The 18,360-nt window shown below is 42.5% G+C and overlaps 1 protein-coding gene across 4 annotated transcripts in view; it reads right to left on the bottom strand.

The window, feature by feature from the left end:
• cacng8b (calcium channel, voltage-dependent, gamma subunit 8b) overlaps positions 1-18,360 on the bottom strand; it is a 41,821-nt gene that overhangs the window by 7,271 nt on the left and 16,190 nt on the right. For 3 of the 4 annotated variants that reach the window (XM_028821894.2, XM_028821895.2, XM_028821896.2), the window contains exons 4-5: positions 11,017-11,100; positions 6,841-6,981 (exon numbers count right to left, since the gene is read on the bottom strand). In XM_028821894.2, the coding sequence (XP_028677727.1) occupies positions 6,841-6,981; positions 11,017-11,100 (225 nt within the window). Of the gene's footprint in view, positions 1-6,840; positions 6,982-11,016; positions 11,101-11,196; positions 11,746-18,360 lie in introns of those variants that run through there. The other variant, XM_051919824.1, reaches the window with a different exon arrangement.

Here is an 18,360-nt window from a genome sequence, read left to right as displayed (position 1 = left end):
TGAGCGTGAGGAGCAAAGTCATTGGCATCTAAGAAACAATCTGACAGTATGGAGAATATGTATGAAAGTGTGAGGACAAAGTGTCCACATGGAGATAACGTAGATTGTGAGGGGCAAGGTATCCCCGTAGAGAATTCATTTGAGTCTGAGGATTAAGGTGTCCATATAGATGGGAGGTGTGAAAGATGAGATGTCAATGGGGAGGAAACAGCTGAGACTGAAGGGCCGGGTGTCAATGTGGACAATATATTGGCATCTAAGCAACAATCAGTCAATATGGAAAATTTGAATGTGTGCGAGGAACGACCTGTCCATGTGCAGAATCCATTTCAGTGAGAAGAACAATCCATCAATATGGCGAATATGTGAGGGACAATCTGTCCATGTGGAGAATTCATTTGAGTCTGAGGGGCACAGTGTCAATGTGTGTCATACATGTCAGAGGGACAGGCTGTAAATGGGGGAAAACTGTGAATCTAAGCGAATGGGTGTTAAAGTAGGTGATACCTGTGGGTCTGAGGAAGCTGTGAATGAAGAGAATTTATGAAATCATTAAGAGAAAGCAGCTAAATTGGAGAGTATGTATGAGCATGAAAGATGAGAATTCAAAGTGCTGCCTCACAGTATGGGTTCAAACACTGAGTGCTATCTGTGTGCTTCTTTCAGGTTAGGATTGCTGGTTACTCTTATCTGGTCATTGATGAGTGCAAGTGAGTGTGTGTGACCTGTGATGGACTAGCATCTCTTCCAGGGTTGTTTCTGGCTTTGCAATTGATGATGGTGGAATAGTCAACAACCCCATGTGAGCCCTGGATTGGAATGTGTGGGTAAAAAAAAGGTTTGAAGGACACTGTAAAGCAGAAATAAAGAGACTAAATCAATTCTAAGTCAGGCACAACACACAGAGCTTTGGAGTGACAGCATGGATCACCAAAGACTATTAAGGCTACTTGACAAGTAGCTTTTAAAAGGACAAGTTACTATGAAGACAAGGGATCAAGGGACTGTGCCAGTGTTTAGTGCTGTCACCACACAGCTCCTGAGTCCTGGATTTGTACCCCAGCCTTGTCACTCCCTCTCCAGTCTGCATGGGTTTTCTTTCAGGTGTTCCACTTTTTCCTCCCAAATCCCAAAGACATCTGTGAGTGTGTGAGTTGTTTTTGTTGGATTCGCTGGAGACTCTTAAGTGGTATTTGAGTGTTTGCTACAATGGACTGGCACCTCAGCATTGGCCCTGGCAGCATGTGAGCATGAACTGAATTTAATGGGATGGAGATGAGCACATACGGTCTGGATATGGAAATCTATGGCCTAAAATTAGCAGAGTCAGGCCTTGACTTTGAATCGTGCTGTATCAATCCATCCATCCATCCATCTTCCAAACCTGCTTGTCCAGAGCATGGCTGCAGGGAAAATGGAGCTTATCCCAGTAAGTATAAAGAAGAAATTCTTGGACAGGGTACCAGTCCATCACAGGGGGAGTAAACACAAACCTCAAGAGCCGATTTAACATCGCTAATCCACCAAACCTGCATGTCTTTGGACCATGGGGAGAAACCCATGTGGCCTCTGGGAGTACCCAGGATGTAAACGCCGGTATCCTAGTGACTGGGTAAAAACTCTACCACTGCACCACCATGTGGCCCTATACTACTATATAATATAATCTTATATATAAACGTCTACGTGTGGAAGTGTGTGTGTCTGACTGTCCGGCCTGGAAGTGCGAGGCTACAGCATGAAGCTCAAAGAGTCGGCAAGGCAGCCCCAAGTTAACATTGGAACATTAGAACACTCTAGACAAAAACAGGCCATTCAGCACAACAAAGTTCGCCAGTCCCATCCACTTATTTCTTCCAAAGAAACATCAAGTCGAGTTTTGAAAGTCCTTAAAGTCTCACTGTCTACCACACTACTTGGTCGCTTATTCCAAGTGTCTATCGTTCTTTGTGTAAAGAAAAACTTCCAAAAGTTTGTGTGAAATTTCCCCTTAACAAGTTTCTAACTGTGTCCCCGTGTTCTTGATGAACTCATTTTAAAGTCACAGTCTCAATCCACTGGACTAATTCTCTTTATAATTTTAAACACTTCAATCATATCACCTCTTTATCTTCTTTTGCTTAAACTGTAAAGGCTCAGCTCTTTTAATCTTTCCTCATAACTCATCCCCTGTAGCCCTGAATCAGCCTCGTCGCTCTTCTCTGGACGTTTTCTTGTGCTGCTATGTCCTTTTTGTAGCCTGGGGACCAAAATTGCACACAGTACTCCAGATGAGGCCTCACCAGTGTGTTATAAAGACTTCAGCAGAACCTCCTGTGACTTGTACTCCTCACGTCAAGGCGCTATATGACCTGACATTCTGTTAACCTTCTTAATGTCTTCTGAACACTGTTGAGTGGTCAATAGCTTAGAGTCCACTATGACTCCTAAATCCTTCTCATAAGGTGGACACTCGATTTTCAGACCTCCCATTGTGTATTCAAACCTCACATTTTTACTTCCTATGTGTAATTCTTTACATTTACTGACATTAAATTTCATCTGCCACAAATCTACCCAAACCTTTCTGCTATCCGAGTCCTTCTGTAATGATATAACAGATTCCAATTTATCTGCTAATCCACCTATCTTGGTATCATCTGCAAACTTAACCAGCTTGTTACTTATATTCCTATCTAAATCATTTATATACAGTCATATGAAAAAGGTTGGTAACCCCCCTCATCCTGCATAATAATTGACTCTCCTTTCAACAATAAAGATAACAGTGGTATGTCTTTCATTTCCTAGGAACATCTGAGTACTGCGGTGTTTTCTGAACAAAGATTTTTAGTGAAGCAGTATTTAGTTGTATGAAATTAAACCAAATGTAAAAAACTGGCTGTGCAAAAATGTGGGTCCCCTTGTCATTGTGCTGATTTGAATGCCTGTCACTGCTCAATGCTGATTACTTACAACACCAAATTGGTTGATGAGCTTGTTAAGCCTTGAACTTCATAGACAAATGTGTCCAATCATGAGATATAAAGGTATTTAAGGTGGTCAATTGCAAGTTGTGCTTCCCTTTGACTCTCCTCTGAAGAGTGACAGCATGGGATCCTCAAATCAACTCTCCAAAGATCTGAAAACAAAGATTGTTCAGTCTCCTGGTTTAGAGGTTTAAACTGTCAGTTTCAACTGTAAAGAATGGAATCAGGAAATGGAAGGCCACAGGCACAGTTGCTGTTAAACCCAGCAGGTCTGGCAGGCCAAGAAAAATCCAGGAGCGGCATATGGGCAGGATTGTGAGAATAGTTACAGACAACCCACAGATTACCTCCAAAGACCTGCAAAAACATCTTGCTGCAGATGGTGTATCTGTACATTGTTTTACAATACAGTGAAATTTGCACAAAGAACATCTGTATGGCAGGGTGATGAGAAAGAAGCCCTTTCTGCACTCACGCCACAAACAGAGTCGCTTGTTGTATGCCAATGCTCATTTAGACAAGCCAGATTCATTTTGGAACAAAGTGCTTTGGACTGATGAGACAAAAATGGAGTTATTTGGTCATAACAAAAAGCACTATGCATGGCGAAAGAAGAACACCGCATTCCAAGAACAACACCTGCTACCTACTGTCAAATTTGGTGGAGGTTCCACCATGCTGTGGGCTGTGTGGCTAATTCAGGGACTGGGACCTTTGTTAAAGTCAAGGGTCGCATGAATTCAACCCAATATCCACAAATTCTTCAGGATAATGTTCAAGCATCAGTCACAAAGTTGAAGTTACACAGGGGTTGGATATTCCAACAAGACAATGACCCAAAACACAGTTGGAAATCTACAAAGGCATTCATGCAGAGAGAGAAGTACAATGTTCTGGAATAGCCATCACAGTCCCCTGACTTGAATATCATCGAAAATCTATGGGATGATTCGAAGCAGACTGTCCATGCTCAGCAGCCATCAAATTGAACTGAACTGGAGAGATTTTGTATGGAAGAATGGTCAACAATATCTCCATCCAGAATCCAGACACTCATCAAAGGCTATAGGAGGACAGCGTCTAGAGGCTGTTAGATTTAAAAAGGAGGCTCAACTAAGTATTGATGTCATATCTCTGTTGGGTGCCCACATTTATGCACCGGTCTAATTTTGTTATGATGCATATTGCACATTTTCTGTTAATCCAATACACGTAATGTCACTGCTGAAATACTACTGTTTCCATAAGGCATATTATATATTAAAAGGAAGTTGCTACTTTGAAAGCTCAGCCAATGATAAACAAAAATCCAAAGAATTAAGAGGGGTTACCAAACTTTTTCATATGACTGTAAATTAAAAATAGCAGCAGCCCCAGCACTGCCCCCTGCTGGTCACCACTCTTAACATTGGCCAATTCTGATGAAGTTCCTCACACCATCATTCTCTGCTTCCTGCATCTGAGCCAATTCTTCACCCATCTAAAAGCATCACCCTGAACTGCCACTTCATTTAATTTGATGCCCAACCTCTCATGTGGCACCGCGTCAAATGCTTTCTTAACAAGTCGGAAGAAGAAAGAAGTGCGAGGCTACAGCATGAAGTTGAAAGAAGGTGACTCCATCGCCAAAGTACAGAGGAAAGAAATATAATATAATATAATATAATATAATATAATATAATATAATATAATATAATATAATATAATATAATATAATATAACTAGCTGTGTAAACCCGGGCTCCTAGAAACTATTGAAATCATTAGAAAAAAAATTGAAATGCAGAGTCGGCGGTTCATTTTGCAGATGTGCTCGCCCCCCATGTTTATCATCGGCTAAGTGAGTTTCTCTCTCATTTGTCTTTCCTCAGCGGTTTCACTTTGGCGACAGAGTCGCTTTCTTTTAACTTCATGTTATAGCCTCATACTTCCAGGCCGGACGGACAGACAGACACACACTTCCACACGTAGACATTTATATATAACATATAATATAATATAATATAATATAATATAATATAATATAATATAATATAATATAATATAATATAATATAACACACAAGTGCCCACTGGGTACACAGAGCTTTAAGATAAAATGACAAAGCCCACAACACTGTCACCATGCACTGTGCCACTCTTCATGTCTACAGGACTTGCTGTTTATTAGTGCAGTCCTCAAGTTGGCACACATTTAGATTAGATTAGATTATTTATTTATAAAAGCACATTTAAAACAACAGAGGGTGTGCCAAAGTGCTGTACAAAAAAAGCATTAAAATAAACACAATACAAGCAATCGTGCACAAGCAGATTAATAAAACAACCAATTGTAACATCCACCACAATCCCATCATACACAGTGAAAGACAGAAGAAAACAAGTAGGTCTTAAGCCGACTTTTAAAAACCTCGATCGAGGATGAAGACCTGATGTTCAGAGGCCAGTCATTCCAAAGCCTAGGAGCAACAACTGAAAAAGCTCTGTCTCCCCTCGACTTTGTGTTTCTGCAATACTGACTCATTTTGTACATCTAGAATGGCAGGTTATCCCAGTGGTGGGCACTGCCACCTCACAGATCCATCATGTGGGATGGGCTGTGCCCCGTGTGAAGGTGGGCATACATATGAGTGCATGTCCTGACAGGCTGATATCCCCCATCCTGGGTTCCTGTCCTGTGCCCAGTGTTACTGGGATTGGCTCCAATCTCCTGTGACCCTGAACTGGATTCAGTGGGTCTGAGAATGTCATGTTATATAACTGTAATGGTTGAAGCCACTGCTAGAGCTGATTGCATTAATTGAATGTTTTATGCCAGACACTGTTAAATAAACAGAAAATGAGTGCCCAATTGATGGATTGTCAAAGGATGTGTATGACATCACAGATCTTGTATACAAGTGTGACTGTTCATCTGAGCAAACCTCACACATGAGACAAAGACAGAAAGCCATTGCTGAGCCAAACTCTCCATAAACACAGTAGAATCAATGGCATTGAAGAAAAACAAATAAGCCACCTAAGAAAATCAAATCCTTGTGTCCAAAACCAAAGTGCATGCATCACACGGTCTGATGGACGAAGACTCTATACACTGTGCACAGAGGACCAGGAAGCGCCCCCATTAACACACTCACTTTGGGTCAAAACCAACCGCCACCCTCCATTTCATAAGCTTGACACATACGGACGTTTGGCGCAGTGTGCAGGTGTTCATTACAGCTGAGTCACTGGGGGGGCAGCAACCGTGTGCTTTAAGGGTTCACAAACTGCACCCACGACCACACCTGGAGCAGACAACGCCTGACGATGACCACAGAATGACGGGGGCATTCACAGTCATGGGGGTCAGAAGCTACAGTATCTCAGCAGCATTAGTAACAGGCTGCCATTTTATCACACAGAAGATATTCTGCGTTTCTGCTTATCATTTTGTTTCTCCTCATAACTCAAACAACTTGTAAAAAAGGACAGTGCTGTGAGCCGCCCCCCCCCAAAAGGGCGCTATATAACATGAGAGGGCCTGCACACACGCACCGAGCCTGGAGATGTGAGATGGTGCAGAGCCACAGCTACAGAGGCATTAAAAAAATAATTTGAGGTTGCAGCTCTCCAGCATGGCGGTTTCCTAGGATACACCACAATTAGAAATTTACCAAGTCTTTAGCGATAAATAGGACAATCTCTGGCATTGTATAACCGGCCTGAATAGACTTGGGATGTTTCAGTGTAAGAAAAACAGACTTTCAGTGGCGGTGGAGAGGAGGCGGATCGGGGGGGCCGGTGGGGGACACCAAGCACGTCAGTGGGTATGCAAAGCGCTCGACACTCACACACACACACACACACACACACCCACACCGCACATCTCACCAGCGGCCACAAAGAGAATCCCGGCTCCCAAGATGATGTTCCTCTTGCTCTTGTAGAATCGACTGGCGGCGATGCACACTCCCCCCAGCAGGAGTAAGATGGCACTGAGGATGGGGAAGATGCTGGATGCCCTGACCACACCTGGAGGGGAAGACATTGGAGACTGAGACATTCAGGCTACAGAATTAGAAAGGATGGTGACCAGGAAGTGCATGAGAATGGCGAGGTGGTGATGACAGGGCCAGGACACTAACATGAACGGAGTGATGATGCTCTTCCATCTTCACGTTATTTCCTTTTGCTGGAGTGAATATTTTTCCTGTTCCCATGATGTCTCCTATGTTATGTTCTCAGAGTACAAACTTTATATTCTGAGTGTTGAACATTTGTCACCTCCAGTGTGGAAGGTCACCTTAAGACCAAAGTGCTTTCGGCTACTGGATTATCGCAATGTGTGGCACAGAAGTTTGGCAGCAGTGGTATGCCATCATAATGGCCACAGCTTGGAGGAAACTGGCCAATTAACACCAATTCATATTTAGTTCCTACCTTTACATTACATGAGTAATAAACTGGCCATTATATAAGGACCTGACCTCATTTAGGGGTCCTCACAATAAGTGCTTTGTGTGAGGCTTTGGTTAATGATCTCCATTACAAGAAACATGATGCTTTCATCCTGGTCATGACAGTAAGGCTAATGAGGACCACTCTGGAAGCCATGGCAGAGGTGGCACTGAGAATGGTCAACATAGTTCAATAGCACAGTCCCTCACACTTATTTCAGTGCCCTCATTTAGGGGTCCTCACAATGAGTGCTTTGTGGCAAGGCTTTGATTAATGTTGCCCATTAGAAGAAACAGGATGCTTTCATCCTGGTCATGACAGTAATGCTGATGATGACCACTCTGGAAGCCATGCCATGGCAGAGGTGGCATTGAGAATGGTCACCATAGTTCAACAGCAAAGCCCCTCACACTTATTTCAGTGCCCTCATTTAGGGGTCCTCACAATGAGTGCTTTGTGGCAAGGCTTTGGTTAATGTAGCCCATTAGAAGAAACAAAGATGCTATCAGCCAGGTCGCGATGGGAAGGCTGGTGAGGACCACTCTGGGATCAATGACAGAGGTGGCATAGAGAATGGTCACTGCAGTACAACAGCACTCCCCCTCACTCTTTTTTTCGTTTCCACTAAACACTAAGCTACCTTATGACTTTGGGTCAGCTACCTTATGAGGTCCATTTTCCATTAATAAAGGAGGGGATGGAACTGGGAAAGATCTTACACTCCATTTATCCGAAAATCCCCTTCTTCTAATTCTGTGTTCTTATTAGTTTTGCTTTTCTGACTATGTTGGTGACACTATAATGGTTGGTGACACTGAAGCAGAACATGATGGCGCAGAACATAAAGGCCTACTGATCACTTAAACAACTGTGATGTCTGTAAAGGTGGTGGAGATGTAGTGGAGGTGATGGTCGATTATGACAATGAAAGTGGTGGCGTTGGCGATGACAATAATGACAAATGGTGGTTGCTTTGGCGACAGTAAAGGTGAAGTTCATGATGTCAACAAGTGATGATAATGACACTGATGGTGGCTACAATAATTTGTACTGCTAATTATACGTCGCTGGGATTAAGAATCATGGTGGCACTCACCATAATGGTAGTGGTGTTGATGATTATTGTGGCGGAGAAAAATGGCACCAATGGTCTTCATCATAATGTTAATGGCTGTTGTAATGATAGTGACGGTCATGCTGGTAATTTTAAGGTTTATGATGGTGGTGATGATGATACTGGTACAGAGACTAACATGAACGATGATTATGATGACATTGATGATGATGATGATTGTGTTGATAATGATAACACTGATGATGGTGATCATGACTGATGACAACATCATGATGTTACAGCCAGGGCTCTCACAAAGTAGTAAATGCCACTCCCAGACAAGAGTGGGCTATCTCATTAACATCCTTGTTCCATCTTCAGTTTGGAAAAAGTCAGCCAGAAGCCATCTGACATCACTTCTTCACCTGTTCCAGGACCCCTACCCCTTCTGGGACACCAGTTCAGCTACCAGAAATAGGAGTTCTGTTTGAACCTGTGACTGGGTGGAGACGCAGCTCCTTCTCAGAAGACCCTTTGTGCTTCAAGGTGAAGCCTTTGACTGGCTGCACATCCTGTGCTTTGTGCTCTTTATTTTTTATTTTTTCATTTTGTTTTGGCCTTAAATGGGAAACACCAGCCTGGTGCCCCCACTTATTGTACTGTCTGTCATTGTTTTATTATGTGTTTATTGTTTAATGCAATTCTTGTTAATACTGTTATATTTATTACTTAAGATTTCTTTACTTTGTATATGTGTTTAAAGCAGGGGTCTCCAACTCCGTTCCCGGAGGGCCCCAGTGGGTGCAGGTTTTCATTCCAACCCTTTTCTTAATTAGTGACCTGTTTTTGTGGCTAATTAACTTAATTAATTTTATTTGACTTGCTCTTGAAGACTCAGACCCCTTAGTTGTTTCTTTTTCCTTAATTGGTTGGAGTGAAATTGGTTGGAGTTTGAGGTCCTGACTGTTACGCTCCCTCACTTCACATTTCATTTCTGTTTGGGTGCCATTTAAGGAAAGAAATGAAGCAATTGAGAGGAACGATGAAGAAATTCAGGGGAACAGATCTTAAAAAAGCAATTCAATTAAAATGAACGGAAAAGGAGTTAATTAGCTGCAAAAACTGGTCACCAATTAAGAAAATGGTTAGAATGAAAACCTGCAGCTGGGGACTCCTGATCTCTGTGGGCGGAACCACCAGAGGGAGGGACAACTGAGGGGCCGCCCCTTACCCTGTATATTTCAGGTTGGGGAGCGAGTCCCTCAGAGACTCATTCACGTTGGTGGAGTGAAGTTCTTAATAGATAGATAGATAGATAGATAGATAGATAGATAGATAGATAGATAGATAGATAGATAGATAGATAGATAGATAGATAGATAGATAGATAGATAGATAGATAGATAGATAGATAGATAGATAGTATTGTGTGTTGGACTTTCTACTTTCTTAATTTTATTGCTTCTGTCCTTTGGTTTTGGTTGTTGTCTTTTTGGATTTGGACTTGTTTGCTTTGGATTTTGTTCCCTTTATAATAAATATAAAAGAAATTCCTTATAATTATATATATATATATATATATTATAATTATAATAAGTTTTTGTATTTCTGGAATATTGATTAGCATTTATAAACCCCATTTTGTGCCTTGACAGGTTTAGAATCCTGCCATCTGAGTTTAGGGTCAGGGTGAGGCCTGTCTTTGGGTTCCGGACAAGGTGAGTTAATGATGTTGATGATGACACAGATGACGATCATCATGCTCGATGATAACCTTTACAATGGTGCTTGTGAGGACAGCAATTATGGAAAGGACAACAATCATAGCATTCACTGTGGTGATTAGTATGCCTTGGAGAGCATTGCAAAGGATGATGAAGATGCTGTTGATGATATTAATGATGGCAGTGATGTCAGTGAAGATGAAAATTATAATGGCTCTCATAACACTGATAACAGTTTAGATAACTTTAATTATGCTGATAATTTTGCAAATGGTAGTGATGATGATGATGATGGTGATTACTGTGGCATTGGTAATAATGGTGATGTTAGCATTAATGGGGATCAACATGAATATAATAGTGCAGTAAAGATAGTTCTGATACATGGTAGGGTATGTGAAGGTGATAAAGGTGTTGTTGATGATGATGATACTGATAATAATAATAATAGTAATAATGACAATGACAGGGGTGACACTGAAGGCGGTAGTAATGATGCTGATGCTAATAATGATGAAGTCAGTTGCACTTTTGTTAATGATAGTAATGGTGATGCTGCTGCTGATGATGATGATGATGACTTGACAATAATGTTATTAGAGATGGTGTTGATGTTATTGAGGATGTTGTTAACGGTGTTGATAATGATAATGACGTTACTGCTGCTGATGATGACATTGATGACATCACAATAATGCCGTTAATGATGCTTTTAGTGGTAGTGTTGGTGATGATGATGGTTGTCGTGGTGGCAGTAGTCAGGCATGCCAACGATGAACACAGAGATAACAGCAGTGTCCATCAATGGGACATAAATGGCCAAGGACTCACGGAGCAGGTACTCTGCACTGTCATGGTCGTAGTCCGCATCTTCAGGGAAGTGGTTGATCTTCATACAGACTCCTCGTTTTAGCCCTGCAGAGTAGGAGAAAGAGAGAAAGAAAGAGAGATGCAAAGCCATAAAGAAGAGAAAACAGAAAAGTCAGAGACTCCCGAGAGAAAGCTCAATACCCGGAGGCCAAAGTCTCGTAAGCTTATCTGCCGTCCGGCTGGACTCGGGTTCAGGGGTGACAGGTACCTGCTATTCTCTGATGAAGCAGCTGATGGTGACAGATGTGCAGGTGATGAGTGGATGGACAGATGGATGAAGATGAAGGTGAGTGAAGAGGCTGTGAGCAGGTGACATCATCTCAGGTGTGTTCATACCTAAGAGGAGAGAGGGGGGTGGAGAAAAGGGGGGGTAGAGAAACAAAGAAAGTGTGGAGAAGAGAAGAGGAGAGGAGTGACGGGGACGGGAGCAATAAACAGGAAAGGAATAGAGACAGGGGGTGAAGTGAGGAGGAAGAGGAGAAGAAAAAGAAATGAGAAGAAGCAAAAGAAGAGAGGAGAGGAAAAGAGAGGAGGAGAAGAAGCAAAAAGAAAGCAAAAGAAAGAGAAACTGATGGACAAAGGCAAACACAGAAAAGTAGAAAAATAACAAGGAAAGGAGCAGGCAAAAGACAAAGAAGAGATGAAAAAGCATAAGAAGCTGACCAAATAAGTAAAGATGAAGGAGGGAAAGAAGGAAAGAAGGAACGAGAGATAAGGCAACTTAGCGGAGTGGAAGGAAGGAACAGAAGAAGAGAAATGAAGGGTGCAAGAAAACTAGTGGGAACGTGAGAAAGAAAGGGATATAGGAAAAGGGAGGAGGGGAAATGAAGGGAAAAATGAAAAGATAAAATAAAGGAGAATGAAGAAATAATAAAATCAGAGGAGCAGCACAGGTGAAAGAGGGAGTGAAGAACTGGCAAAAGAAAAGAGGAACAGATGGGGAATAAAGAGAGGGAGAGGAGAAAGGAAAGAGAAGGGGAGGAGGAAGAAGGCAACTTAAGGAGAAGGAATGAGAGGATGGAGAAGAAGGGAGAGAACTATGGCAATAAGGAGAGGAGAAGGAAAGGAGGAAATCAAGAAAAGAGCAGAGGAGCAAAATGGCGGACATGGAAATTAGTAGAGAGAGGAAAAAGGAGAGGATAAAGAAGAAGAGGAAAGGACAGAAGGAGAGAATGACAGGGAAGAAAAGATAACAGACTGTAGAGCAGAAATGCAGAGTTTGAGAGAAAAGTGGAAAGAAGGATAAGGGCAGTGAGATGGAGGAGAGAAGAGGAGAAGATAAGGAGGCAAAGCAAGAAAAAATAGAAGTAATGGAGAAGAGGAGTTGAGAAGGACAAGGAGGAAAGAGGAAAAATGAAAGAAGAAAGGAGAAACAGATGGACAGAGAAGAGGAGTCAGGGAGACAACATGAGATTTAGTAGCAAATACGGAAACTGGAAAACAGAGAGAGGTAGAAGGTGGAAGAGAAAGGAAAGAGAAGAAGGAGACCCACAAGAGAAGTGATGAGTAGAAACAACAAGAAGAAGAATGACAAGAGAATTAGAGATGAGATATAAATTGAGGAGGACAGAAGGTGACAGAGACAGTGAAGATAATTGAGGACAGAAGGATGGAGAAGAGAAAGAGGCCATGAGAATTAGAGATGAAAAACTAAGCAAAAGTATGGCAGAACACGGCAGGATCCTCCACTTGGAAGAACAGAAGCAGATAAATTAGAAAAGAGAAGAACATGAAAGGCAAACAAGTCATGATTGAAGGGGGTCTGGAAGAAGGGAAAGAAATGGACATATAAGAGAAGGAAGAAGGTGGAGCAGAGATGTACAAGAGGATGAAAGAAGAAAAAGAGGAGAGAAAAGAAATGGCAGGAGAAGAAAGAACAAAAAAGAGAACACAAGAGAAAGGAAGAGAAAAAGAGTGGAGGACAGAAGATAATATGACAGAAGAGAAGAGAAGGTAATGGAAAGGATGAGATGAAGGAATGTATGAAAGATATTGGTAAGGAAACAAAGTTCAACAATTGAGAAGAAGAAGAGGGGAATGAGCACAGAAAGAGAAGAACTGAGTAGAGGATGAAGAAGGGTGACATGAGTGTTTGAGATGAAGAAACACATGGGAGAGAGGAGAAGGAGAAAAGGGAAAGGGGTGGAGGACAGGACATACTATGAAAGAAAAGAGAAGACAGGCTGATGGAATGGAGGAGAATATGGAGTTCTTGAAAGACGATGTTAAGGGAACAAAGGTTAACAGTTCAGAAGAAGAAGAAGAAAAATGGGAAACAAGATAGCAAAGAAAACCAAATAGAAAACCAAAATACGTCACACGAATGAAGGAGGCTTGACAGAGGAAAAAGAGGAGGATGCCTATGAGAAGGAAGAAGAAGGAAACAAGAATTAACTGGGAGCAAGTAAAGAGTGTGATGGAGAAGAAAGGAAGAAAACGATGAAGGGGGAAAAACAGGCAGGAAAAGAAAGAAAGAAAGAAAGAAAGAAAGAAAGAAAGAAAGAAAGAAAGAAAGAAAGAAAGAAAGAAAGAAAGGCAAAGGAGGAGGGAGAAAGAGAGCTGGTGAGAATGAGTCTGACGTTTCTGGTGTCACACACAGACATCAAGCGAGTTAAAAACAAGACTCAGACGTCACAGACCTCTGAAATGACCGGCCAGTGGTTACCACCACCATCTCTCATCAGCACCTTCAAACTGGCATGAAATGATGAAGAAAAGACCGAGCTCCTGCGGAGAGCCCAAGTCCAACGCTCTAGGTGAGCTATCGAGAACACAGCCACTGTTGTCAACCCCAGTGAGGGGTGGGGAGTTGTGGGTTGGGGTCTGCCCTAGCAAAATCCCTGGATGAGGCTCCAGTCCACCGTTGGACCAGTGGTGTCTGTGCATTCAGGACAAATGGGGGCCCTGTAGATGGAGATGTTGTGGAAAAATCCAGCATGTGGTAAACCTGACTGAAAAACTGAATGTATCGTTAAAATGTTTATAGCAAGCTCAAGTTGGATGTCTTAATTTGATTTCTGACCTATAAGTAATATTTCTTTTGGAGTGTGTGACATTGTCTGTGTGCCCGTTTCCAGGTTGCTCATTTCCCTCGAGTGCTCTGCCATACTTTTGGTGCACAGGGGTAGCCTCAGCTTTTCAGTTCCACTGTGGGGTTTGAAAGCCGAGAACGTTTAAGCCATGTGACTTAAAGGTTGTGCCAACTTGAACATTTTGGTTTTTTTTGGAGTAGTTGACAACATTATCATGAATCTTGTTGATTACTTATGATTTAGCATTTTGCCCATTGAACAAAAATTTGGAAATTTATGACTATTGATTTATACTTCTGCTTTCAGCGTTGAGCAATTGATGCTGATGTTGAGATTTAATTCTGTCCTTTAGGGGTTATGGCAATATGTTGAACGAGCTTCACTTTGCGTGAATGTGTATAGCGTTATTCGGCAGACATTTCACTCTCACTGGTGCTGGTAGGCTAACACACTCCCCCCTGCTCCCTCACATGAAGGTTACTGATGGCGGTCTCCTTCCTCAGATGCCCTCCAACACCAATGATGCCACTCTGATCTTCCACTGTTATATTTCAGTCAGGGTCCCCCACACTGGCTAGAGTTCAAAGTCTTAATCTGATGTCTGTTTTGTTCATTTTTGATTATTTTAATTAACGCTAATGATACTTTTGTTAATTATTTGCATGATTCTTTGTTTTCCCTTTTGTCTCTAATGTGTCTCTGTGTTTTGTAGGTGGTTCCCCAAGAGGTCCATCACAGTCAGGGGCTGCCCTCAGTCCTATAAAGACGAGGGTTTCCCGTGGATCTTGGCGGTTCATTTGGATGCTCTCCGGAGTCGGTGATTTCTTATTGTGTCTTCTGCTTGAGTTTATTGTGATTTCTGGATTTTTTGACTTGTGCTCTGTGTGACCAGCAGTCGGGGCGTTGCAGCACCCCCAAACACAACTGCCCGGGTGCAAACACACATATTTATTATACAAAAACACCTGCAAACGGATTTAACAAAGGCACAATAGTAATACAATTCTTCTCTTTCTTTCTCCACACCTCCCAGGCAAGCTTTGTCCTCTTCCACCTGACTCCAACTTGCCTGGATGAGGTTGAGCGGCTTCTTTTAAGCCAGACCCTGGAGAACTTCTGGTGCTAGGGCAAAGCCCAATGGAAGCACTTCTGGGTTAATTGGAAGGCCCAAAAAATAAGGTTTGTGAATCCCGTCAGCTCCCCTTGGCAGCCTCCACAGAACACAACAGGGCTCTCCCACAGGATTACAGGTCCCAGCATGCCCTGCGGGTGTCTGTGTGGGGATCCTAACCCAGGGGGTCTGCAGCCTAGAATATTGGGGGAGAAAATATTTATCCATGCTCATCTCCCCCAGTCCTTCTATTGTACTGACCTCCCGGCTGGGTAAGGATTCTTATCGAATATGGCCAGTCCACGCATGCTGTCCATCACATCTGCTTTTTACTTTAACATTTATTTACTTAGCAGATGTTTTTATCCAAGGTGACTTTGAACTTCCTTTACTGGATTTGCATTTGGGATTTGTTTGCCTATTGGCTCCAGCAGACCCCCGTGACCCTGTAGTTAGGATATAGCGGGTTGGATAATGGATGGATGGATTTGTTTGCCTTTGCAGGAATTGCCTCAATGGCAAGGGGTGGCCAACTCTGATCCTGGAGAGCCGCAGTGGCTGCAGGTTGTTGTTCCAACCCTGTTGTTTAATTAGAAGCCAAGCCTCCCCAATAACAGATCTTATTTAATTTCATGGCTTCTTAGTGTTTTATGTAACTGTACCATGTCAGTTCATTCCTAAATCATGGATTTTTTCCCTTTCTAACGATACACGTATCATCCAAGTGATTCGAAGCCTAAAACGGATGAGGAATTTTCAGTTCTTCACTTTCTCTTCAGTTTCCTTCTGAGTTCTTAATTAAACCAAATAGTGAATGATGAACACACACGGGTGGAAATGGAGACAAGTTAGATGGAGAACTGCTGGTTCCTTTGTCATTTGCATTTCATTGCTAATAAGGAGCAGTTTAAACAATGAATACAACTGTTTATGACTAAAATAAGCAATTAAGGGTTCAAAATCTTAACAAGTGAGACAACTAAAATGAAGCAGAAAAATGTCACTTGAGCAATAAGTGCTTCATCAGCAATGAATGATTTCTCAGGAAGCAGTTGGGTTGAAACAAAAACCTGAAGCCACTGTGGCCCACCAGGACCAACACTGCTCAGCCCTGATTTAAAGGGTCTGAGTCTTAAATAGCAACTTAAATGACGTTAATTAGTAGCAAAAACGAGTCACTAATCCAGAAAATGGTTAGAATGAAGACCTGTAGCCACTGTGGCCCACCAGGACCAACACTGCTCAGTCCTGATTTAAAGGGTCTGAGTCTTAAATAGCAAATTAAATGACGTTAATTAGTAGCAAAAACGAGTCACTAATCCAGAAAATGGTTAGAATGAAGACCTGTAGCCACTGTGGCCCACCAGGACCAACACTGCTCAGACCTGATTTAAAGGGTCTGAGTCTTAAATAGCAACTTAAATGACGTTAATTAGTAGCAAAAACGAGTCACTAATCCAGAAAATGGTTAGAATGAAGACCTGTAGTCACTGCGGCCCACCAGGACCAACACTGTTCATCTCTGATTTAAATCTCTCTATATATAGAAAATCCAACATCTGTCTGTCTGTCTGTCCACTTTTCAGATTTAAATGTGTTTTTATTCTATAATTTGCTTGAACATTCTGGTTGATTTTGCAAATCATAGTTCGTTTGCAGGAACGATATATACGCGCTAATCGGAGACAAAGCCTGTGGGCCGAGGGGAAGGGGAAGCGTGACGTCAGGAGTGGGGAGCCTGGCAGGGCCCTCCTCACTCACGTGCCAGCCTCTGTTCGCCATTTTTTTTTTTTAGTGTTCCTTGCCTCCTCTTAGCTAGCGATAACGGTTTGTTTATTGGTTTTTAAACTTTGCCCTGTTTCACTACTGCGCTGGTGGAGCGACTTAGGGGGGACAGCTAGTAGCAAATAAATTAAACAAAGTTAATTAGTAGCAAAAACTAGTCACTAATCAAGAAAATGGTTAGAATGAAAATCTGAAGCCACTGTGGCTCTCCAGGATTGGAGTTGGCAACCCCTGCCTAAGCCTTTTATGCTCTTCCAACCTTCACAGAGTAATATAGCTTTTTTTTGTGAAATACACCTTTAAATTATAAAGATTCTGTGTTGTTCTCTGTGATAGTAGCCAGTGAGCATTTTTGGAGTCATTGAACTATCAAGAAGAAAGCCACTGTTTGGGACTTGGTGATTTGGAACTCTCGAGCAACGTAATTTCCACAGCTCCTTCCCTGCAGCTCCAATGATCTTTCCTCTGCCTGCACATTCACACCACTGGCTCTGCCTCATACTGCTCACTTGGGGTCTCGTGTAACACCCGCTGTTCTCACTTTTTCCCAACTTCATGAGCAGATCAAAGCTAGAATTATCCTTCTTGCACAAGGCAGCAGCAGTTTTGAGAGAAAACTGAATCAGAGAGATGGAGACAGAGAAGTCAGAATTCACACAGGACTCGTAACCAGGAAGACTACGATTAGATCAGAAAACTCAGTGTTTGTAGTCAGAATCAGAGTGGTAAATCCATCCATCCATCCATTTTCCAACCCGCTGAATCCGAACACAGGGTCATGGGGGTCTGCTGGAGCCAATCCCAGCCAACACAGGGCACAAGGCAGGATGCCAACCCACCGCAGGACGCACACAAACACACCCACACACCAAGCACACACTAGGGCCAATTTAGAATTGCCAATGCACCCAACCTGCATGTCTTTGGACTGTGGGAGGAAACCGGAGCGCCCGGAGGAAACCCACGCAGACACGGGGAGAACATGCAAACTCCACACAGGAAGGACCCAGGTCTCCCAACTGCGAGGCAGCAGCACTACCCACTGCGCCACCATGCTGCCCAGAGTGGTAAATCATAAGCCAAAAAGAAACTCAAGATGTAAATCGTAATCAGGGAGCAGTATCCAGTAAAATTAAAGACTAACAAGTTGAAAAGATGCAAATCCTTTTCTTTCAGGAATCTAAATCTTGGATGATCAAGCACACATGGCGCCAGCATTTTAAAACGTTGCACTAGTCACATGATGATTTGCAACCCCCAAAGGACTCCTAGCAACTAGTCTCCAATATGGTGGGGTCCATCAAGAAAACAAGATGGCACCCCAGGAGAACATGGATCATTTCTAGTTAAGTTAAAACACAAGAAGGCAAAAGATGA

This window comes from Erpetoichthys calabaricus, chromosome 16 (assembly GCF_900747795.2).
Source record: "Erpetoichthys calabaricus chromosome 16, fErpCal1.3, whole genome shotgun sequence".
NCBI classification, from domain to species: domain Eukaryota; kingdom Metazoa; phylum Chordata; class Cladistia; order Polypteriformes; family Polypteridae; genus Erpetoichthys; species Erpetoichthys calabaricus.
The sequence above is the reverse complement of the archived record's forward strand: the minus strand, read 5'-3'. Positions and strand labels throughout refer to the sequence as shown.